Below are 25,497 nucleotides of genomic sequence, written 5' to 3'. Positions count from 1 at the left end.
ATCTGTCATTTGCTCAGTTATGAAAATGTTAGATATATTTTACTTTCACAAAGACTCTTGTCATTCTTTGTTCTGCAAATCATCACAACACTCTTACTAGCATTATAATACATCATGCTGCTCAAGTTCTGCTGCTCAACAGAACATAGCCTATGGTTAGAAGCTGTTGATGTCCAGCACTAGTAGGGCTAAAAACCACAAGATCATCTGCATACATAATGGTTCACTAAGATATTCCCAAACATACAACCATTTTACAGGCATTCAGGCATTTCCATGTAAAGATTAAAAAGAACAGGGGACTTCATCCCTGTCGGGTCGCACACCATCGCTAACCCCAAAAGGTGCATTTTACTTGCATCATCTGGTGGGCATATAAACCAGAATTCTCATAATATATTCTGGCACCCCTCTTTGTCTCATTTAAAATATATATATATTTTTCATGGTTAACTCTTCCTCTTTTTTTATCTTTATTCGTTTAAAACAATGGTTACTAAAACTGACTTTTTGATAAATTAAATATGAAGGGAATCTATGAAGGGAAAATAGCAACAAAAAAAAAAATATTTTACAGTAAGTTCTGCAATACATTTTTTAATCGAACAGGTGACATCTCAGAAAGGGAACTTTGGATTGTGGCACATCGAAATGTGATCGTAATCACGTACAGCCGTCATATTTAACGGCTCTAATCGAAACAAGCGATGCAAAAGTAACGAAAGCTCTGATTGGACACACCCAGTGATGAGAAATTCTGATTGGACGATTGGCGAGCGAGCTCATCAGGATCATCATCAAGTCAGAGAAGACTCTCTGACAGTCAGTCACCTTAGTTCTTTGGAAAATGTCGGAGACGGCGGTGACTTGTCAAATCTGTGGCGCATCCTATACATTACCCGGTAACAAACAAAATGTTTAATGTTATGATAATTCGAAGGTGTATTTTATGTTTCTTTTACGACTATCTGATCCTACGTGCATGTTTGAAACCAACGTGACTGAACTGAAGATTGAAGAAAAGCCTTATGATAAGCATTTATGTATTTGTCATGGTTTACGAAATCTAATGTAAATGTTGTGGGTTTATTAGTCTGGTGGACTATGCTTTTTATTTTTCAGAAGATGAAGCTGTGGGGAATCTCCCGCACGTGCTGTTGTGCAGTCATATCATTTGCAGCACATGTGTGCGCGCTCTCGAGTCACCTCAGAAAGGCATCACGTGTCCGGAATGTCGGGTAATGTAGCTACATGAGTGAGAAAAAAGGCTAGGGGAAAACTAGATTGTCAGTGAATAACGACTTAAATTTCAGTTTCTTCCTCGCCCAAAATGGTATCCCTGCAGAAGCATTTTAGCATTACACGGCCCCCTTTCATTTTATAATGTTCTTGTCTAACGTTAACGTTGGCTTGACAGTCCCTCGTCACTGACTATGCTTTTATCGTTTGTAAAGAGTAGTGTATTCTTCCTAACCAGCCTACTAATGGAAGGTACTTCCGGTTTGGGGAAGTTCCACTCAAAAAGACTGAAACAAATAATTTCAAATCATAAAGTTGCACTTTCTGCAAATAATACTTATCTGTCAGTTTGACTGGATGAGCTGCAGATTTTCTTAAAGTTTCTATTTTCTGAAGTCAGAAGATTAACGTAAAGCTTAGTATTTCAATGTGACCGTATAGACTTAGGTTGTTATATATCATGTCATAGCTGGGTGCGTGGCATTGGGGGAAACAATCATTTTCCCCTCACTGAAAGAATGGCGTTAACCCAGTATGGCCTACGTAGAATCATTTCTGCCACTAAACAGAGTAAGATACATAGAAAAACCTGAGCCATATTGTCTGGAGGACAGTCTCTGTGACTGGACAAATGAACCAATGGAATTGTCAGATATGTAATTTTTTCATCAAAATGCTTGATGCTCCCCCAAATATTCAACATTTGAGAAAAACTATCGTCATATCATACATGCACAGAAACTCAAAAGTCTTCATGGCAACACGTCAAAATAAAAGTTTGGTGTAACTTAAAGAAATTGACAGAAATAATTATATTAGGCTACTACACAATAGATTTAACTACGTCTCCAATAATTAAAAATACTACTACTAATAATAATAATTGGAGATGTTCCGATACCGAGTACTGATCTGATACCTGGTTGTGTACAGTATCTATAAGCTGCAATTCATACTAGCTCTGTATGAATTGATAGAATTATTTTATGGTGTGCTTCAGAATTATTCCCATGAATTTATATATACACTTAGCGTCTACTGCATGATTCTCAGCCCGCCCTTTGTTCGTTGATTGGCCGGCTGTCTGAAGGCCAGTGGAAAACTGAAAGATAGGCTGCTATCTCAGACTGACAACAGGAGCAAAATGAAATTAGCAGAAGTAGGAAGTCTGACATAGTCAGGCTAGTAATAGTCTCCATAATATTCAAAGTAAATGGCATTAAGTTTTTTTCATAAATTTTCACATGTTAAAGAAATGTGCCTCTCTGGAGCCTGTAGTGATGTCATGTGCTTAGTAGTCTTTAGGTGTTGGGGATTTCATTTTTAAAGAGCCATGAGAAATAGCTTAAAATGATACATCCAGCTCATTAACTATTGTAAATAATAAATTCACAAAATTGATCATATCCTGACAAATTGGGATTCAACCCACTGATTTGCAGTGCTCCTGAAACAGCAATATTTGTTTATTAAATACTCGGAATGCAATGGGATTATATGAAATTGTTTTTGTTAATTATAGAAGTATTTTCTTTTGTTTTAATATAGATGGAAACCTTAATTGGTGAGGAAGGAGTTGATGGGTTAGAGCTGGACAGCAGAATCATTGGCCTCATCTATACAGCACGGATGAACACAAAGAAAGAGTATTTAGCAACTTAGTTTTAGTGATCCAATGTCAAATATTTGTATTTTATGTATATTTTATATTTTAGTGAAACATTGGTTCAATAAATTGCAATCGCAAAATAAACATTATTGTCAGCAGGCACTCTGGAGACCGGTGGAAATCTCAAAGGTTAAAGAGCCCACCGTCATATGCAGCTGTTCACACACAGGAGAATGCTGAAGGGGTACACACACTTTCCATGTGTATAATCTCATCTTCTCATTAAGATCAGGTTCACTTAATATTCTCAGCTCAAGGTTAGAGCTCAGTAGTGTGTGTGTGTGTGTGTGTGTGTAGAGGCCAGATGTCGTTAAAGTTTTGGATGAAGCTCTCACTAAAGCAGAGGAAAACCTGAATCAACTTGATAAACTTCACCAGGTAAAATGAGAAACTGTTTCAAAACAAAGTTCTGTAACCTAATTTTGTAGGAATGTTTTCCTGTATAGAAATCAGTTGGGCAACTTATTTTTGTTAAGAGATGTTACGAGAGACATTGTTTTTGATTAAAGATTACACAGACATGTTTTTTTTTTAATAATAATAATAAATGTGTAGAGATACATTTATAATAAATATTATCTTTTGTCATTCATGATTTCACAGTCATTTTAAAACTTTTGAATGAGATATGTAATATTGCTGATTTGTGTATTTAACTTATGTTTTAAGACTCTTGCTGATGGTATTCATGCTCAGCTGAAAAAAGAAAGAACTCGAATTGTCAGAGAAATTGATGAGGCCGTTAGCAAAGCAAGGAGCATTCTGATGAAAAGGTATGTGGACAGAATTTTTATAGGCACGAACTGAGATGAAACATTCTACAGGGTTTTATAGGTCACAGACTTGGCAAATAATGCTTCTCATCATGGACTTTGTGGAATTTGTAGACAGAATATGTTGGTGTCAAAATTGAACGCTGTTGATCATCTCTTCTCGGATGGTTGGAAAGAGTGTACGAGGATAGAAGAGCGGGTAAAGGATCTGCAAACAGCCATCCAGAAAGCTCGACACGTTCGTCAGGTTCCTTCTCTGGAGACCTATTGCAACCTAGACACGGTGATGCCATACAGAGTTCTGCTTAATGTTAAATGATCTCAATGGCTTAATTTATTAAGTTTAGTTTTATATTCTAGGAACTAAGGCAAGTAAGATAGTAGCTACTAGTTAGAAATTCTGAATTTTGTGAAAGCTCAAACTTCTCTTGTGTGTGTGAAGTGTAATTTTATTATAATCCTTGTTCCCTGGTGTGCTTTTCTTTTTCTTAAATGTTTTGCAAGAGCAAATAGGCTAAATGTTAAATGTAGTGATGTAGGTATTTTACAATATTAACAGCAGACACATTTTGAAATGATTTTCAAAATGTGCTTGCTTTTTTTTTTCTTTTTTTTCGTTTATTCCACATTCCTCCTCAAGCAAACATTTTATCAGATTTATTTCAGAGACTGTATATATATATCATATTATAATTTTTGTATTTGCTATACATCTTAAAATAAGACATTTTCTGTTTCTGAGGCAACACTGCATATTTTACTTTCTCTCAAATTTTTTGCTATATTTATTTTTAATTGTTTTTAGATTTTGGAGACTCTACAAATTCCAGTGGATGTTGAATCATATGACATGAGCTGGCTGTCATTGCGTTCAGGACTCAGGTAGATGCCCATCATACACAAATAGTTTCAGAGGAGCTCTAGAATGCAATTAATATTGTCACAAAATGAATGCAGACATCTCTACTGTTTTTACATGCATACAAAAAGAAAGTGAATAATTTACTCTTTAATTTTGTTTTTTTATTTGTAGCTGCAGTCTTCAGATAGACAGTCTGACTGAAAGTTTGAAAAACTGTCTTAAAATCACAGATGTCGATGATAGTTGGTAAGTGAAATATAATGTGCTTCATCAAATGTGTGTAAAACCTATTGATATGATTTTTGTCGTTGTATTATCATGTCAGTAGGGATGAAACGATGACGGGTTTCACGATAGAATGTCCTGACGGTTTGTATCGGTTAAAATTTAATTGATCATCCTGATTTTGATGAATCCTGTCCTGGCAGCATTAGTCTGAAGCAGGCGCGCAAATGAAACATTGTTTTTTGTATGATAAGACATGGTGGAAGACAGTGACAGCGCTCCAGAGAATTTCAGGCTTCTAAGCCAAATCTGAGGTGTGGTCATATTTTGCCTTTTAAAATGCCCCAATAGTACTACGTTAATTACATGAATTACTCAATGTAGTAATACACTAGGTGGTACAGCCTGAGACATGCACAATAAAAACAAAACTGCCTTCTCCATTTTTGTTTTGCTTTTCCCTTCATTGACTTCTGTGTACCATTCCACCCTACTCGCTTGTAATTAAAGGCGGGCATACACTGTGCGATGTCTGTGCGATTTCAGCAAAGTACCTACTCACACTGAACGAGTAAATCGCATGCGATGCAAAGCCAAAGTTCAGGATTTATGTGCTCACACTGTACGGTCCGATCGTCGAGCTGCGACTTCACTGCTCACACTATACGTGTAATATCTGCGATAACCCCCTGGATTGCGCCTATTTACTTGAATGTATCCAGGGATATTGTCAAAACAAGCATCTGCTATCAGTATCAAGATGATTTAGCATTTTCAATTTATACATTTAATTATTATTGGTATTATTGTATTATCATCATTAGGGGAGGCCTATAGGCTAATTTTATTATTAAATTGATCCGCTATTATAATTAATTTGCCACGCAATATTTTCACAGCACATAACCAACGTGCTGTGAGGATAATAAAATATTACATAATCTTACTCCTCATTAAAAATTGTCTAAAACTTTTAGGTCGATTACTATGAATTATAGGCATATAAAATAACTATTAACAGTCTATAATATGTCCGAACATTGACATAATTAATCATCAATGAAAATTAAAAACAGGTTTATTTCAAAAACATTGTTTGACAAATTAATAAAAGAGGTGTTACATCGCAGGTGGCTTGGAAGACGGTGGGTAATATTATCCATTTTGCAACACGAACTAAAGGTAAGCAACAGTAATTTGTAGCTAGTTTGAACCACATAACTTAAAGATCTCCCTCTTTTCGTTTTTATTTTACTTTTATTTTAGCTGCAGATGAAATGGTTAAACTTCTGTTTTCGCGCAGGTTGCAGTGAGGGAAAAAACACTGAGTTTAGGGCAATCGGTTCGTAGCTTTGCTTCAACTGTGCGATATAGTCAGGAGGAGCGACCAAAATTTCTGACATGCCAGAAATTCATCCGACCATCCGATTGTCGATCGTGAGAGGCTAATCGCCTCTCGTTTCTCCCTGTACACTGCACGAACATTGCACGACAAACGACGCACGACAAAGCTGAAAATCGGTCCGACAGGAAAAAGAGTCGCACGAGTCAGAATTCGGCTCAAAATCGGACGAAAATCGCACAGTGTATGCCCGCCTTAAAGCAAAGATAAGTTTGTAGCAAGTGGTTTTGAACCAAGTGAACGAACATGTTCAAACAAGACTATTAACGGTTTAGTTCACTTTAAAGTTAAAATTAGCCCATGATTTACTCACCCTCAAACCATCCTAGGTGTATATGACTTTCTTCTTTCAGACAAATACAGTCGAAGTTATATTAAACACCCTGATGCTTACGAGCTTTATAAAAATTTGTTGAAATGTTTGTTGAAAACCATGATAATATTGACAATCTTGATATAAAATGTTCATACCGTTTCATCTCTACATACCAGTATCAGAGAAGTTGCTGTGGAGCCTGTCCAGCATGTTGTGAAAAGCACTGAGGAAGTCTGGGACAGCTCCAGTCAGTCTGTTCCGAGAATTGCAGAACCCATTCCCAAAAACCAAAGAACACGCAGCCCAAGTTTTATGGGCGAAAAACATACAGGAACAGAGAAAGTGGAAATAGGTGTGTGTTTTCAGGGCTGGGTAAAAATATTTATAGTGATTGTTATTTTTTTTTGTGTCTGACTGAGCATTTTCTTATGTTTTTAGCACACAGTTACCCGGTGGCTGAACCAAGGTGCAATGAACGGAACAGAACACTCAAAAAACATCGCAGGCAGCATCTTGAAAATTCCTCAACTTTACAGCCTAAAAGTATGTGCCACGTTGGTTAATCAGAAGAATGAAAAAACAAGACAACTCTCTTTTTCTTTGTGTTATTGAAGTGCATTTTATGCCAAACATGTGTTTGTTTTTTCTTCTGTAGTGGTGTATGCACTGGCAACACACATTGTGAACCCTGGACATTTCTATGTACGCTATTTGCTCGAACACAAGGCAGGCCAAAAGTTGGCCAAAAAGATCAACGAATTCTGCTCAGGAGAGAATAGCCACTTCACGTGCAGTGATGAAATCAAGACGGGTATGTGCATATAATCCCTTAATGTTAATGATGGTTGTGTATTTATAGCTTTTTGTTAGTATTGATTACACAGTGCTTACTGCATAAATAGTGATCATTTTTCACGGTTTTAAAATTATTTTCAGAAGGTTTTATGTTAAAATATATGGGGGAAAAGTGTTGCATGGGAAAAGATATTCAGCTCTGGTTACAGAAGTGCTAGCAAAATTTCACCACGGCAGCGCCATCTTTGATTTTTAATGAGAATGAAAGCGAGGCTGTGAGGAATAGACTGGGCTGTACTGTTATTTAATGTGTTTTCGGATTGTTCTGCTCATGAAACACTGGAAAAATATTTTTCCAAGAAATGTCAGTTGACAAAAAACTCCCGACAATGTAAGCTGAGGAAAATTGTAAGTAATCTAGCCGCTTTACTCAGCTTTTTACAGCGGATGCCATTGGAAACACGGTAAGTCTATCCCTCACAGCCTCACTTTCATACCTGTCATGGCGCTGCTCTGAATAAGGTCTATATGTGAGCAACATGCATGTACATTTGTATTTTTGAGAGAATGTTTATACATGGTTTTTGTCAGCAGGTAGCCTTTTAAAAATTAAGTCCTATTATGATACGGAGATGGTCTTAGTGTATGTTTGCAAATGGAATTTTTTTTTTTTTTTTTTTCAATATATGAATGGATAACAAATGTCAACAACACACAGCTTCATAAAAAAATGAAAAGAAATGAGTGCAAGTAAACTTGCTTATGACTTGTGTGTTCACAGGCTCTCTGATCTTTGTCTATTGGAAGGAGGATGTGTGGTGTAGAGTAACAGTGACTGAGCTCTTTCAGAAAGAGCGTTTCCAGAGTGTGACCAAATGCCTTGCTTCAGAAGTCTCCCGTCTATGTGTTTACTTTGAGGACTATGGCTTCTCCAAGGGCTTATCAATCCCAAGGTGAGAATTAAATGGTGTGGATGTGTAAGCACTGTTCAAAAAAATTAGGTTGTCATTAGGGCTGTTGCGATAACCCCAATAATGTAGTACCGCTATATATTTTTAATAAAACTAACATCATAAAGTATATATATATATATATATATTTTTTACTTTGAGCAATGATGGCGCTATACTTGACTTTTCTTCGGAGCATATCAAACAAAACAGCTCCTTGGACAAAATGAAATGAAAAATTGTAGTAGTTATAAACAAAGGTTTATTTTATTTCAGATTAACATTTGAGGGCAGCAATTGTATTCATAATGTCAAAATAAAACCGACGTAATGTTACTTGAAAACATTATAGCCTACTATACCTACCTACTGTAAATCCATGGTGAATGTTGCTGATCTGTGGACACTGAATGTTTCTTCCTCATGCCTGATAGCGCTCCGGCGCCACGCCGGATTTCCGGCGTTCATACGTGTCTGGGGAAAAAAAAAAAAACAGGTTCGCGCACTAAACCATAGACATGTATATATTATGTCTATGCACTAAACCACATATGTAACCTTACTTCAGCCAATCGGCAATAGGGTAGGGGCTGGTCTTGGGTTTTGGCCAATCAAATTGAATCAGTAGTCACTTCACGTGCGATCAGTTTTTTGTGCGTTTTCCACACTGGCAGCGCGAAATCTAGCCGAAGTCATGGAGCGCAACTTTATGAAGCCAGGGGAAGACACCAAACTTGTCGATAAAGGCATAAAGAATAAATGGCGCTGGTCTTGGATAGAAGAGGTGGGTAGAGACGAAAAGCCCTTTGGAAGCTGGTATCAAAAACTCCGGCAACCAGGAGCATGTTTCTGCACTTTGTGTGCAAGGAAAATAGGCTATTATATGGAACTAGCGGGAAAAAAGTGCTGCCACGGCACGAGTTAGACCCTAGTCATCAAGCAGCTGTCCGAGCGATTCAACACACCTCACGTTTGCCGGGGGCAACAGCCACAGCAGATATCCGACCCTCAATGACCGATCGTGTGGCTGATTTAAAAATTCGCTTGTGCTCCTTCATTGCCGAGTTCGATCTGTCATTTACAATCGCTCATCCACTCGTCACTCTGTGTCAGAAATTAGCGGAGGATAAACTCGCCCTAACGCATCTGTCTGTTTCGAGGCAGCAACCTCAAACAAATAGTAACAATTTCAACATATGCATTCAAAAAACGAATTATTAAAAATGATCAATATATGATAACGATATTCAAAAAAGGGATGGGCACCCCACATGCACACACAAACACACAGGCTACATAACATGTGAGCAAAGCGGAGCAGCATGACGCTTAAATATAAGTAAAATAAAAATAAAAAAATAAACATAAAATATACGTTTCACATTTGTTTTTAATAATATTACATTACTTATTTTTATTATTTCATCTATGTTGAGTAGGCTATGAAAAGGGAACCGCATGAGATTAGTAAGATAGGATCAAAATTCAAAAGCTGCCCAATATCGGAAAATATTTGGAGTGCGTCAGACATGATTTTGACCACTTATTAAGTTTTGTTTTGTAGAAAGCTTGTAAATTTCGTTTCATATAAATTGTATCTTCATTTTAATAAATGTTTCATCGACAAATTGACTGGATTAATGCATTAGAAGTAAATATTAGGGATGAGCGAGTACAGCATTATCTGTATCTGTATCTGTTTCTGTTAACCATATGAATTATCTGTATCTGTACTCGGACTGGGCGGGGCCTAAACCCGGAAGTGGGTCGGGTAGTCTTGAAATGGGCGGGGCTTTAACCGGTATGTTATTTTAAGCATGCAATTGATATGGGTTGATCTGAAATTGCTATATTTTTTGCTGATAAGAAATAAAACTATTTACATGACAGCATCAGCATTGAGCTTCAGATCAATGGTTTTGATCACGATAACAAACGAACTACAAAACAAGTTTTGCAACAATGAATACACACAAGTGGCTGCAATTATAAAGTAAAATGTAATGAACAAGAGTTTTCATCTCAACTACGGCTGGGTGATATGGACCAAAAGTCATATCCCGATATATATTTAGGCTGAATTTCGATATACAAAATACATCCCGATATTTTTTCTGCAAAGTGAGAGCAAATGTTCAGTCAAAGCCAAATATGACATGTCACAAGTAGTTTTATTGAAACTTGAACATTTGCTAAATCAAATGAATAAATAATAAACAGGTTTCTTCACCTTAGGGCTGCATGATTAGCTATGACAAAAATCTTCATTGCAGATTATTCCCTTGGAATTGTAATTGTGATTTATTAATTGGTTTATTTATTTTGTTAATACAACGTTGGTATGAGCCATTACAGTCATTAAAAAATATATAAAAAATAACACAAAAAAAATTGGGGCATTAAGGGGTTAATATAGAAACGACAGTTACCATGGTGAATAGTGAATACACAATACCAACAAGAACTGTTTATGAAACATTGAAACTGCTCCTGGTGAATAGAATGAAAATCATAACTGCATTGCTTTTATTTCGTGTAATTTACAACGTAACGGTGTTGCATGCTCGTATAGCCTAGTTTCTTTTGCACTTTATATACAGAGGCGATCCAGCGCGCGCCAACGCATTTGCGCGTGCAATTGAGTGTGCGTTACGACTAACGTTACAGTATAACGGGTGACGGGACAGAAAGTCCGTTTTGCTGAGGTGAAAGACTTTATTTCATAACATAACATGCTTTAATCAAGCACGCAAAGTGGAAAAGGAGTGGCTGGGGCGCGGGGAGCAGTGCAGAGAGCTCGGGTTCAGCACTCAGCAGCTTGCTTGGAGCACGGATCACAGCGCAAACCTGAATAGCCTATATCGATATGCAATATGGTTTAATTACATATCACATTTAAAAATATATATATTCTTTATATTGATATATCGCTCAGCCTTAATCTCAACATAACTTTTTTTTTTTTATCCGAGCACAGATATTGACTCGTATTACTCGTATAATATTCGTAATCGACAAAAGTGCTTTATCCGTACCGGATACTCGTTTCAGCCGAGTATCCGGCTCAACTCTAGTAAATATCAGACAATATAATCAGGACACAGAGGCGCGCAGGTGAACCGGAGCGCGTCTCATAATATGAACCGAAACACCGCGACGCTTGCCTCACACAGGCCTGAGAACTAAGCTACAGAAAGCTTTAAATATCTACTTTTAAACAAAACAATTAAAAACTAAAATAAATTGGCAACTCTCTGCGTAGGCTAATTCGAAGTATGCGTTTCTATAGGCCTATGCGCGCTGCGAAGATGGCGAGTAAGCATCATCAACTTTATCTTTGTTCCTGACACTGACAGAAAACACTAGTTTATTAATAAACAATTCAAATGTTTCATGCATAATCATTAGCTACTTTTGCCGGTTCTTTGTGGCAAGCTTTATGCATACGTTGAAATGCGGAATAGGCAATTAAAACGCTCATATGGTTTCTCTCCCATTTATTTAAATCAATATATGTGATTGGCTTAAATGATCTACTACTAGTCGACTAGAAAACTAGGACTCATTTTGAGGAATAAATGAACATAATAAACCTCTGTTCAGAGTGCCGCCGTGCTGGATTATGTAGAGCGCTCATTGAATTTGAGGATTTATCGTGTTTAGGCTAAAAACAGGGCTGGCGCTTATGGTTTGGAAAGAAACTGTATCTTGCAGTACATTTTAAACAAGGAAATATAGCGATTTGGCATGAAACGTTGATGGAGCAGCGAAAGGGTTCTGTCCACAGCAGAATGACACGACAAACTCGGTTTTTTTTTTTAAAATGGCGTTTATCGCGTTTTGGAAAAGAGCTCTTCAAATTGAGTGTTACATTACATAGGGTTTTGTTGCACTGTAACTGTTTAAAAAATATATTTAAAATAAATGGTGCATATTTTGCATTAAAATGAATATCTCCTTGTTCATGCGTCCTTATTTTCTATGGTTAGGCTATATGAATTCCTAGTTTACTTTGGAGAATTATAATTGCCACCCTCTGACCTTTCTTGTTATGGATGTTGTATAGTCTTAGTACACTATACAAGCAATAAGTACGCAGGTAAATGACTAGTTAAAAGCAGGGATGGATTAATAAACAGACCCAGGGTCCCAGGAGCTCTGGTGCTCTACACAAATATGCTACTATAATATAGGCTTTGTATTGGGTTTGTTCATTTCATGTCTGAATGATGTCCATTTATATCTACAAAAGTCACCAGAATCATTTAAGGGACTACCTGTATTTATCAAAATGTTCTCCCAGGGGAGCACACTTCTGGATCCCGCTTGACAAATGTTGATCAGGGCATATATCTCTTGGCTTAGCGGCCGCTTACCTCCCAGGGAAAAAAGTTCAGGCTCAGGATTTTTTTCTACTATCACCCCTGCTTCCTGGTTTCCACGTCAGCACTGTTTGATATGTTAATAATGGAGAAATACTTCTCCATACTCTCCATACTTCACTTTAGCGTCTTCAGTGATTTCATATGCGGACAGGTGGGACATGTCTCCCCCACTTTTCAAAATCCCATTTGTGTCCCCCCAACTATCAAATTCGTTTGTTATGATTTTAACCTCACGCCCGCTGTCATTTCCACGGAGGAGCAGGAACCGAGCCTGTGTAAAATGGTTCACTGAACGCTATAATGAGCAGGTATAGACCATTTCACAAGATGTAAACAACACTGGTCCAGAAGCACTTCCTGTTTCAGTTTTTTAACACTACATAAAAGCTGGGATAAAATACAACCAACAGAACATGTAAAACTGAATCAAAAAGTTAAACAACATCTTTAAGATGTTTTCTTTACATGTGAAATAAAGAAAACGGTTACAAACTGAAACAGGAAGTGTTTCTGGACCAGTGTTTATATCTTGTGAAATGGTCTATAGCGGGACAGTCAGTGATGAAACGCCAGAACAACACTTGGTCACTAGGAAGAAAGAAAGGAGATGTGAGCTGGTTGATTCAGGAAATTAGCTCAGGTTTGGATAATCATCTTTTCTGTCTACACCTTTTTATGTCAGCCTTAAGTTGACTGAGCTAACGTGAACATACACTGGTGCTAGGTAACATCAGACTGTTAGCTAAATATTTAATGTAGAACATTCTGTGTAGCTTTCTAAAAAAAAAAAACATTATTTGTATGCCTACCATGAAAACTAGTTCACTTTAAACTGCAGCATTTTTTGTCAGCAGACGTTAATGAATGCTATTAATTTAGCGTGTTAAAATATTTAAGCAAATTAATACAGCATTTCTTCTTTCTATGCTTTAAAACATTTTAGCGCGACAAGACCGAAGAGAGAACGCGCTGTCAGTGAATATCCGTGCTTGAACGAACAATAACACACATTTATGGCAAAATGTCAGTTTTGTCAAGTATCCTCACAAGAACAGACTTAAATTAGTTAAATAAAAGCTTAAATATAAGTAAAGAGAGAATGAAATGGGTGAGATCCTGTCAGCAGCGACAGATCTTAAAGTGACAGTAGCCACTAATTCTCCCTGTCAGTAAAGTTAACCAAACAACAAAGGGAACAGAGAAAATGACTAACTGCTCCTGACTAAAGAATGCTTGTAGCTTTAATAAAGATTCATCTATATTTAACTTATAATTTAAGCAGTGCGGACTGTTTTATAACTTTATACAATTTCTGAGTTTTTTTTTTTTTTTTTTTTACTTAAACCCCTGTACATTATATTACTCACATTTGAAATAACGAAATTTTGGTCGTCAGGTTCAATGCGAATACTTGTATCGTTACATCCCTAATAAATTGCACTGTTGAGCCACTCAAAATTACCACAGGGTAAATTCCTTCACCGCAATAGCCCTTGTCATTTTTAAAGGCTCAAAATCCTCTTTATTTGATAGTTGTGTGCATTTCTGGTTCTGGACCTGAACGTTGTTGTATCTTCAAAAAGTGAATCTGCTCATGGCATTAGATTTGCCTAAGATTGATCTGTTTGCTAATCATGTTTTCTTTTTGTCTATCTTAGTGATGGAGGTTTGAGCTCGTTGAATGAGTGTCTGCGGAGACCTGATGCAGCCGCTCTAATGGAAATAAATGGCTGGGCTCCTCTGGCCGTCAAATGTTCCCTTCAAGATATTATTCCTGCAGACCTGGTAATAGCTGTGGAGATGTATTTACTTTAACAACACAGGCAGTAATCAGTGTTGTTATTGAGTGCACATAATACATGGTAAAACAAGTTTTCTCACATTTCAACCACAGGAAGTTATACAAAGGAAATATTCTGCCATATGGGTGCCATCTAGTGGAGAATATTGAAAGTGTTTGAACGTGGCTGGTGTCCAGGCACAATTGATAACTGAGAAGACTTGGAAAAGTGATGAGTTGTTTGTGTTTTTATGTGTATCAGGTGAATGGGTGGACTGCAGAGGCAAGTGACGAGATGAGAAGACTTCTGGGCAATGAGGCTGTGGAGATGCAGGTGTTCGGTGAGGATGGAGACACGCTGTTGGTGGATATGAGGAAAACGGCGATGGTGTCTCTGCGGGAGCATCTGGTGTTCATGGAACTGGCCAGGTGTGTAACAGTCACATCTGTGGCTTTTAACTTCACCCCTACAGCACACTAATGGTGGGAATCTTTAGGCACCTCACGATCCGATCCGATTCTGGGAGTCACAATCTTCTATTGTGTATGATGTTGCACGAAAACTTAATTGGTGCTTGTCTGTGTCTTTTGGTCTATGACTCCCCCTTGTACTGTTTAAAAGAGCGCAATAATTAATTATTTTTTTAATTATCATGACAGGACAATTGACAAGCACTAAACTTATGCTTCTACAGATTAATAAACAACAGAGCGCTTCACACCACAATCACTCAGGGTTGTTTGTTTATTGTAATGATCTTTCAGAGCTATATCTATAATATTTTTATCTAGAGCCAGCATATGATGAGCATTTCATAATAAACAATGTCAAAGTATTGTCCTGACTCCTGACCTTCGCTGGAAAAGAAATATAGAGACCGGACATCTTGTAACTTTAATTGAATACCCCTGCTATACATTGAAGCCCACGATTGCCCCTTCTTTCAACCTTTTCGAACTTTAAAGAAGATCGGAGTTAGGAAGATTGGTGGGAATCTCTTGGTACCTCACGATTTGATTCGATTACGATTCAGGGGAATGCGATTCGATGCTAAAATGATTATCGATTATCTGAATCTTTGTGTGTGTGTGTGTGTGTGTGTGAGAGAGACTATAAATCCTTTGCTTTAAAAGTACAAAGTAATGCAATGACCCATAAAGAATTAACGTGCAATATATTTTATCAACATTGCAAAGAACCAACAGGAAAATAAATGTGTGCCTGAACTAGCAGCATAATTGTAGTAAATTAATGATGCAACAGCGACCGGTACAGCCAAGTCTTTTTCCTCCTCTGGATGGAAACGTTCATATAGCTTCTCATATTTGTCGTGTTTCCGAAATATTTTAGTTTTATTCTACAAAGCTTACAAATTGTGTGGCTCTTGTCCAGCTCTTCCCCTTTCAACTTCATAGAAGCCAAAATATTTCGACACGTCAGAACATCCGTTATCTTTCTCAACTATTTACGTTTCAAAACTGACTGTTTAACTGAATAGTCGCCAAGATCGACATTTTGACATTTTTGAGTATTTGAATGAATGCGGTATTTTGGGTTTGGATTTGTCCAGCGGCATGTTTCCATGCGACTGACTATGAGCTTGGCTGTGATTTTTATTTCCTCTGCGGGACCTACACTACTTTGCCAATGTGGTTATAATGTATGTTGTATGTAATTTAAATATGAATAGCAAATTATAAATCTGATGCTGTTGTAAGTTCTGTGTAAATTGTTTTGTTAATAAATATAAAATAATGTAGTTTAGAAAGTGCGAAGATTTGAATCAAAGGGAACACTGATAAATGTATACCTTGAATGTACTAAATATTTTTGCCAAACCAAATATAAATGCAAGTGAAAATGAGAAAAAACTTCCAAACTGGAAAAAAGCTTATTGGTGAATGATGACACAACATTATCTTTGCCAACCCTAGTAAACACAATTAGATTTGCCACCTCTTTTTTTTGTTATCATTTTACTATTATTGTTATTATGAACAATGCTGATCTAAACTTGTGTGTACAGATTCTACTCTCCTATAGTAGCTCCTGGCAGTGCGCCCCTGCTCTTCTACCCTCCAGTTCCCCCTAAAATCAATGTTGAGTTCAACGCTATGGTTGCTCATGTAAACTCACCATCAGACTTCTATGTACAACAAGTGGGTGTAAAAACACACATTATTATAAATTCCAAATGAAATTATATGAATGATTGAAAATGTGATTTACTCACCCTTGGTGAATGCAGGTTGAAAATATGGAGTACATGCTGTTGCATTCGAAGCTTCAGGACTGTTACAGTCATCCCAAGGCACACCGGGAGTTCCAGATCCACTGCCCTTCTATATCACAGGCCTGCGTCGCTAGATATGACCAAGAGTGGTGCAGGGTTCAGGTCACAGGTGTGTGTGTGTGTGTGTGTGTGTGTGTGTGTGTGTGTGTGTGTGTGTGTGTGCACTATAACAAACATAAAAAACATTAAGTAAAGTTAGACTTTCACTCTGATAAAATGTATGACTGTTAAGGCCTCTGTTTATCTCTCAGGTTTCCCTGGTGGTCGGATGGTCGAGGTTCGGTATGTGGACTTTGGTTGCAAAAAGACTCTCTCTGTGAAAGATCTGAGACAGATAAAGGACGAGTTCTTTGCTTTGCCAGAAATGGTAAGATTTAGGCTGTAATACTGGTTATGAGGGATAAAAATGTAACGGAATGTTATACTTAAGTAGGTTTCTATTTAAAACCCCTTTAATCAACAACTACGGTTTCTACATCAATATCCAAATGAATAGACTACTTTTAAATAATAATTACTTGCTGGTGCTTGGCAAGATATCTTTGTGATCGTGTTGCCTCTACAAGTACTTTTCATATTCACATACTTTTTATTTTAATGCCATGGTAACAAACATACCTGAGTGCAAATATCCTGTATCTCACACTAGACACTGTTGCCTTTTACTGTGTTTTTATGAAATATAGGGGAGTAAAAAGTATGATATTATGCTTTGGAATGTAGTGAAATAAAAGTTTCCCAAATAAATCTACTCTAAAGAACAGGGTTAGTTCACCCAAAACTGAAATTAAGTCATTAATTACACCCCCATGCTGTGCCAACCTCGTAAGCACACCTCAATCATCATCATGAGACCTCTGATAAATTACCAACTTAAGGAAGCCTATCTGTCCATCTATTTTCAGGCCTTGTGGTGCAGTCTGAATGATGTGGTCAGTTTGCAGAAAACATGGAGTGATGAAGCCTGTCATATGTTTAAGGATCTCGTGGAGCATAAGCTTATCACTGTTGTGGTAAAAGGTAACTTTACACCTACAACACAAACACTAGGGGTGTAAAGTTTTGGTTTTTATTTCTTGGGTTCATGGTTTCGGTACGGTTTGGTATGCGTTTAGGGTAAAAGGACAACTTTTCAAATAAAAATAAAGTAAATATGAACAAATAATCGAACTAAAAGCAATAGTACAAAATAAATACAAAATTTACACTCTGCTGCAGAGTGTGCCGAAAACGAAAATGTTCATAAGATGTAGAGGAATATATCTAGTGGAAAATTTAAATATTTACGAAAATACCCCCCAAATATATATACAGTATATATATATATATATATATATATATATATATACACACACACTGGGATAACAGATAGCTGGGATAGATCAATGCTTTTAAGCAAGTTTAATATTTACATTTCTATAGTTTTTATATACATTTTTCGTAATATGGTATACTGTACATTTTTGCTTGTCACTTATGTTTATTCAGATTCCAACACTAGACCTTTGCCTGTGTGTCTGTATGAGATTGGGGACGATTTTCAAGGAACCAGTGTTGTGGACACACTGGTCAGAAATGGCTTTGCTGTTTCCAGTAAACAGTAAGTTGTAAAAAGACCAAAGAAACATCTGGACCATCTTTCTTTCCGTCCCTTTTCTTCCCTTCTTGGCCCCTCAATTGAATGTAAAATATAAAATTCATTCATTTCCATGTTAATTTTCTCCTGCTTTACCAGGATCCAGGTTAAAGACACCCAGCCCTTGGAGACAACCGTCTGGGACCCTCCGTTTGAAGAGGAAGTTCGGCCTGTTGTGCCGACTGCCCCTCCTGCTTCTGAAGAGCTGAAGCCCAACCTGAGACTGCCTACCTGTCTCAAAGACATCAGAGTTCGTGTGACGCACGTCACTTCCCCTGGAAACATCTTTGTACAGCTGCTGCAGTTTGACAGCCAGCTGAAGAGGTGGACGATTTTCTATAGTTTCTATAGTCATCAGAAGCATTTGAAGTTGTAACGCTGCCATTTTGCTTGCAATGTTTGCAGAATCCACGACACATTAAAGAGACACTTCTCCAAGTCTGAGCCGCAGGAGATGCACTGGGAAGCAGAGATGTTCTGTGCTGCTAATAACACTGGGGTTTGGGAAAGAGGGAAAGTGTGCAGCGTGTCCACTAGTGGTGTTGCAGAGGTATTCGTGCAATCACTTATTGAATAAAATGGAGAGAGTGTGAATGTGCGGTTTAATTGGGCTGGTGTGTTTTTATAGGTTTTGCGTTGTGACTTTGGTAATAAAGTGAATCTCCATGTGAACAATCTCAGACCCCTATGTGCGGATCTGATTGGATCTTTCTTACTGGAATGTAACCTCAGTGGTTTAAGGTAAATTATCTTTTTCCCACAGTTGTGCATTTACAATTTCAGTCGTAAGTTTACTTGCACTTTGCAGAAACATAATAATTGCTGATATATTAAATTGTACCTATTTTCTCTTCAAGGAGTCATTGAAGTATCATATTTAGCTTCTGAAGAGCAGTATTAAATGGAAAATAAGATATTTAAACAAAATAAGAACCAGGATTTTTTTTAAAGCATTTAGTTTTTGAGCATCAGTGGATGTTTGCACCTATTGTAAAAGCTGTTTGAGTCCCTCAATTGTCCTTAGTGAGAAAGGTGCATCTCGAAACCATACAATCACTGTTGGAGGGTTCAAATATGATTTTTAGATTTTTTTTTTTTAATTCAACTATGTATGTCTTATTTAGGACTAAACATATTTCTCTCTCTCCAACTCTCAGGCCAGCTGGTGGTCGCTCTACATGGACAGCCACAGCGTGTGACTTTATCTCTCTCTACTTGACCGGTGCCATGGCTGTAATGGACATAAAGGTTAGAATGAATGTAAAGAAATTCAACCATAAAAGTTAACTCTATTACAGCCAGTTCCTGTCTCTGATTCTCTGTGTGTAATTTCCTTCAAAGGAGCCAACCACCAGGCCAGTGCTTGTGTCTCTGTTCTGTTCGAACCGGGCCGGTCAAAATGTTAATTTTGCTGATTTTCTCATTAGTGAAGGGCTTGCACTAAAGGAGAGAAAGTAAGACAAATGTTACTGCAGGATAGTAGTAATTCAGATGAACATTAATGTCAAGCCCTACATATACTGAAATAAACTGTTCCTAGGGCAGCTTCCACATCTGAGATGGTTTTTTCAGAGGAGTGTGTGTTGAGCGAGCAGGTTCCTGAACCACAGAGAATAGTGAGTCCATCTCAGACTCCACCCACACCCACCCCTCGCTTTAACCCGTCACCAGAGAGAGTGCAGACACGCTCCTACCCCCCTCCAGAGCTGCCTCCCTGCGGAAACACGCTCATGAGCATCTCGGCCATCTCTGAACAAGGTGTCATTTATGCAATGACACACCAAGCAGGTGTGTGAAGTTTTTATTGGTAGCCTAAACATATAAAACTTTTCAGTATCTCTCTCAGCCTTAAAAAAATGTATGTAAATGACTTCTGTTATGATTGGCTAACCTGATATTTTTAATGAGATTACTACTGGCTACAACATGCATTTACATGATGAAATGTGCATGTAATGCCTTTTTACCTGTGTTCTGTGATGAGAAGCTTATTTTTTGTGTTGCCATAATGTAAATTAGACTGTGCACTGATTTCACTCACTGAGTTTGGGGTGTAAAATATGTATGGGGAAAGCAAAGGTTGCCTTCATGCAACAGAAAAATGTCAAAAAAAAAAAAATATATCAGACTTTTTCAAACTTTTTGCTCTTGGCAAAAAAAAAAAGAGCTGAGCAAAACTTTTTTCTATTTGTTTCTAAATTCGTTATTTGCCCCGTGATGTAAATAATATTTTTGAAAAACAAGCAGTTAATTAAGTCACTAAATGAATCACATTTTAGGTTACCTGATTTTGTTTTTACAGTGCTGTTAACCGTATAGTCTTTACCAAGAAATCCTATGAAAAATAATTTTCAAAATCTTCTTCAGGACAGTTCAATTCTTTTCAATAATAGAATACAGTATGAAAGAAAAGTAAGCTGTTACACTGAGATGTTTTGGCAAAATTATAAAGTGTTTTTGTACAGTCAATTAGTTGTGTACAGGAAGCATTAAACCATCAAAGTTATGAATTTTCTTTAGCAGGGGGTTCACACTATCAACCCCTTCACAATCACACTAGGGTTCTCAATTCTCAAGTTGAAAAAGATGACCCATGGACATATGGTGTTAAACATGGGCAAGGCACGTTTGTGCTCTTTTCTACTCTGTTCTTTTCTTTTTTGCTGTGTTTAGTGTGCGAGTTTGATCGCTTGCGGGAACGGCTGCAACAGTACATTAAAACTCTGCCGAGACAGAAGAACTACAACTGGAAAGGAGTTTTGGGCTGTGCTGTCATGGGAACCGACATGTTCTGGTACAGAGGTCAGGTGCAGGAGGTCATTGGAGGACACGTGAAGGTCAGTGTGCTTTCGTTGCATTGCATTACTTCTGTGTGATAGTGAATTAATTTAAAAATCCCAAATTCTCTGCTCAAATATAATTGGCTTAACACTTTAGGTTGTATTCTTTTGTTACCAGTTTGTGATGTAATTGTTACAGGTCCGATATGTGGATCAGGGACTTGTGGAGAGCATCCCGGTTTGTCACGTGTACCCAGTGGTTCTCTGTGAGGATGTGCCACAGCTATGTGTGCCTTGTCAGATAAATGGAGTCATACCGGTACGTGTGTGGTAATTTTGAATTTGATCACTTAGAATGTAAACTGGGCAATGTGATCGATTTCGCAGCAGTGCGTCCTTTAAACCAGGGATTCCCTGCATTCTTTGAATGTGATTTTAAGTAGTCTGGTTTTCAGCAAATCAGCAGGCTTTAACTGTTTTAGATCGGGAAGGGATGGCAGTGGGATGCTGTGGTGCTTATGAAGGAGTTGCTACTTGGGCGTTCAGTCAATGTCTACATAATGGTAAAGTAAATTTACATGCACTTATTTACATCTACACCACTTCATGTATCAACAGAACTGTATTAATCAATTGTAGGTCAAATCATCATGTGTTGACAAGCAGTCAGCCATCTCCCAGTAAACCTGTTGTTTTGCAGGAACAACCAGAGGATCCACGTGACTGTGTTACGGTAGAGATAATGGTGGATGGCATGGCACTTAGCAAGATAATGGTGCACCACCAATATGCCACTTTTGACTCTGCCATCAGCAGCCAAGAGGTCTGATCAGTGGAGATTAGCGGGATTGTTTTGCTTGTGTGAGGTATAGATATTGACAGTTTTTCTTTCCAGGATTATGTGGTTAAGCCTCCTACCCTTGATTTGGATGACTGGGACCTAAACACAGAGGTATAAGTTTCATTTCTGGTGACGTTGTACAATTCCTCATTTTCTGCTGAAATAAATGTCATAGCTTACTTTCTTTGCTTACTAAAATTTCAGAGCTGGTTTAGTAGCAGGGTGTTGTGTTTTTAGGGATTGGAGGAGCCCCAGCTTGTTTTAGGAGTCTTTAAAGAACTCCAGATTCCTAAAGGAATAAAACATTTCCCTGCCAGGGTCAAGCATATCCGCACCCCTAATGAGGTATGTGAGCTTATGGGTCTGTTTTCAAACCTTCCGTCACATGTTTATATCTGGCCTTATTCATCAGACATTCCTTTTTGTAGAAAAAAAACACCTTATGAGTTTATCATCTCATAGAGTTGGTCTTAAATTTGAAGTGCAGCACCTGTATTAGAAGAATCAGTAACATTAGAGAAAATTTGCTGGCATAAATTGTCCTGCACAGCTTACATAGAGGGGGCTTTCTGTTGGTCAATGTGGCAAATATGTGACCAACTTGAACCTGTTGTGAAATTAGCATGGGAAAATCTTTCAGCCTCACATGAAATTCCAGATCAAATAGATTCCTATTGAGCTGCAGTACAGCTGTAAATATGACTGCTAAATTATAGTCACTTACTTTACATTGCTTTCATTGAATCTGATGTGTGCTTGCAGGTGTTCCTGTGTGTGTTGGAAAAGACTCTGAGAAAACTGGAGCAGGAAGTTAGTTTGGAGGAAGCTCTCGAGCGTGTGAATAACAGTGTTGAAAACCTGAGCATGCTGACAGACTTCCCCATTGGTACTTGTGTTTGATCACATTGAAATTAATCATAACCAATTGACAAAGACTTCAGTGGTACTGTGTGTGTTACACATGCCTTACATTGCCTTCTGTATAAGTTAATTTGAGAAAATCATGTTTTTTTATGCCTCGCCTGTGGCCCATTGGAATAGGCTCCAGCAGAAAAGCTATTTGTTGAGTGGATGTCTTTCATTGTGTGTTTTTGTGCAGAGTGTCCCTGTCTGGCCGAATACAGTGATGGTAAATATTATCGTGCAAAGCTACTGGGCTTTTCTGAAGTCACTCCCTCTGTCAAGCTCCTTGTGAGACATGTGGATTTTGGCTCGGATGACATTTTACCAGTAAACAAGTAAGACTGTATATTTTACAGTAACACTTTACAATAAGGTCCATTAGTTAACATTAGATAATGCATTAACTAACAAGAGCTAACCACGAGAAATATATTTGTTGCAGTATTTATTTATCTTTGTTAATGTAAGTTAATACAAATACAGCTATTCATTGTTTCTTCATGTTAGTTCACAGTGCTTTAACTAAAGTAAAAAAAAAATACAACCTTTGATTTTAATAATGTATTAGTAAATGTTGATATTAATGTGAACTAAGATTAAATAATGATGAAGAAGTATTGTTTATTCTTAGTTCATGTTTACTAAGGTAGTTAACTAATGAACCTTATTGTAAAATGTTACAGATTATACAACTATTGGCATTGCAATACTTTTTGCAGGCCATTTTTGTAAATGCATTAAGGCTTCATTCTTGTAGAAATGAAATATTTGAATTCACTTTGCATCAAATCAGTAGTTATCAACCTTTTTATCCAAAACCATATTCGAAAGGACCCCCCAAATATTACTATCACTTTTGCTGTAATAGAAAAATCTCATCTTCAAAGTGAAACTTGGAGTGGATTTATATTGAAATAAAATTAATTACTACAGTTACATTTCATAATCACAGAAGTTTAAACAACTGATGCTCTTCAGGATGTACTTTTTATTGCCAATGAAATTGCATTACTTTTCTAGGTGTTCATTATAACATATATTTTTTTGAATGATTTCTTGCTTACAAATAGCAATTTCTACTCTATACAATTGCAATTACAAATGCCCTTGGCTTTTTCCAGTTCTAGAAATTACACTTTAAATTCTTTTATAGGTATTTAACTACATTTTTGTCAATTTAGCTATCTTTGTTTTGTCTTGTTCAATCATTTAGCCCCCGGTTGAGAACCACTGCATTAAAAGAACTAATTTATCACAACCCTATTGAGAATCAAGTAACACATCAAAAAACACGTGTCGTCACTGCAGATTGCGGCAGCTCCCTGCATCCCTCCATCATTATCCCTGTGCAGCTGTTCACGTCAAGTTAGCAGGCTTCAAACCAGCAAACGTGAGCTTGGAGATGGAGCGGATACCTTATCGGCCTGAGTGGACTATGAAAGCAATGCTGGAGATGATCGACCTGTTGAACGGAGAGCTCACTGCGGTGGTCACTGTACGCCTCGTTCATAGTTGCAGAAAAGTGTCCCCTTTTACACCTGGCATAACATGCATTTTTGGTGACTGGATCATGATCTGATCGCTCTTAATCATGTTTAAATGTTGGATTTCACATTCAATGAAGGTGTAAATGAAAAGCTAAAGTTGAATTTAACTTGAGACATTTTAATGCAACTGTGTATTCTCATACTAATCAGAGTCAATCAAAGGTGTAAAAGGGGACAGAATTTTCATTTCATTGCGTTTTGGTCAATTTGGAAAGCAGTTGGCATGAATGTGTGTTAATCTATCCAAATGTGCAATTCAGGCAACGGAACCACAGCTGACCGTGTTGCTGTATAATGCAGATGGAACACTTGTCCACACACGTCTGGTGGAGAAAGGCCTTGCAGATTATGAATAAAGGTAAGTGTGAGATTAAATCAAATGGGGGAAAAAAAAAAAAAAAAACATTTATCTAAATGTGTGTATGTGTCATGTTTTATTTTCAGTTTCTATGGGTTGTGGCAGTGACTCTGAGGATTGTCAGCGTTAATAGCTTTTGAAGGCAAAACTTTTTATGTTGGTGTAGTAGTTTCATTTTATGTTACAGCATTCGGGGGTTTATGCTACTTTGTGCAGTTGTTAATATATTTGGCCAGTTTTATGTTTGTATTATATTCCGAATTTTATGTTAAATATTTGTATTCAAATGTAAGGCTGCTTCAAAGTAGCAGAAAGATTTTGTTTGAAGTTTTAGATCTCTGTTCAGCAGAGCTGAATAAATACTCTAGTTGACTTTAGCCGGCTCACAAGTCTTGTTGTCACTTATTGGCCTCACAAGTGTTTGTACTAAATCATAACTGACGATTTTTACTAATTTTGTAAATCCCTTTACATCATTTATCGTCAACAAATGATTACAGTGGCCTATTGATGCACTTTTATCTTCAGACCACTGCCAGAAGCATCCTGAAGAAATTTTCACTTTACATTATCTTAAATCATCATCTACCCCGATTTACTATGAATCAGAGTAAGCTTGTAAGAAATTGTTTACATACAACTCTTGCCCTTTGGCATCTCGTCATCTGTAAATGGCGATTAGCTGTTCCGGCTACGTTGATGGATGTACTGAATGGTGTAGGACTAGTCTAGTTTAGTTGTC

The 25,497-nt window shown here is 37.4% G+C and overlaps 1 protein-coding gene across 2 annotated transcripts; it reads left to right on the top strand.

Annotated features, from left to right (window-relative positions):
* The first annotated feature begins 684 nt into the window (after positions 1 to 684).
* On the top strand, positions 685 to 25,137 carry rnf17 (ring finger protein 17). 2 transcript variants are annotated; one of them, XM_039682951.2, is made up of 37 exons: positions 685 to 902; positions 1,123 to 1,238; positions 2,788 to 2,885; positions 3,008 to 3,092; positions 3,206 to 3,286; positions 3,578 to 3,681; positions 3,796 to 3,964; positions 4,487 to 4,563; positions 4,715 to 4,789; positions 6,663 to 6,838; positions 6,925 to 7,029; positions 7,142 to 7,297; positions 8,063 to 8,234; positions 14,275 to 14,401; positions 14,659 to 14,825; positions 16,424 to 16,556; positions 16,646 to 16,799; positions 16,942 to 17,057; positions 17,596 to 17,710; positions 18,179 to 18,290; positions 18,426 to 18,650; positions 18,732 to 18,876; positions 18,955 to 19,067; positions 19,484 to 19,574; positions 19,668 to 19,780; positions 19,867 to 20,114; positions 21,000 to 21,163; positions 21,306 to 21,425; positions 21,589 to 21,669; positions 21,807 to 21,929; positions 22,002 to 22,058; positions 22,185 to 22,292; positions 22,710 to 22,833; positions 23,047 to 23,185; positions 24,159 to 24,345; positions 24,658 to 24,755; positions 24,842 to 25,137. In XM_039682951.2, exons 1-36 carry the CDS (start codon positions 848 to 850, stop codon positions 24,751 to 24,753), a joined length of 4,527 nt encoding a protein of 1,508 aa, XP_039538885.2. In that variant the 5' UTR covers positions 685 to 847; the 3' UTR covers positions 24,754 to 24,755; positions 24,842 to 25,137. The 2 variants fall into 2 exon arrangements, with proteins under 2 accessions (XP_039538885.2, XP_039538884.2); XM_039682950.2 differs by having other exon boundaries at positions 754 to 902; positions 3,005 to 3,092.
* The last annotated feature ends 360 nt before the right edge of the window (positions 25,138 to 25,497 follow it).

Source organism: Pimephales promelas, chromosome 7, assembly GCF_988280905.1.
Source record: "Pimephales promelas chromosome 7, fPimPro1.hap1.1, whole genome shotgun sequence".
NCBI classification, from domain to species: Eukaryota; Metazoa; Chordata; class Actinopteri; order Cypriniformes; family Leuciscidae; genus Pimephales; species Pimephales promelas.
This window is presented reverse-complemented; position numbering and strand designations above follow the sequence as displayed.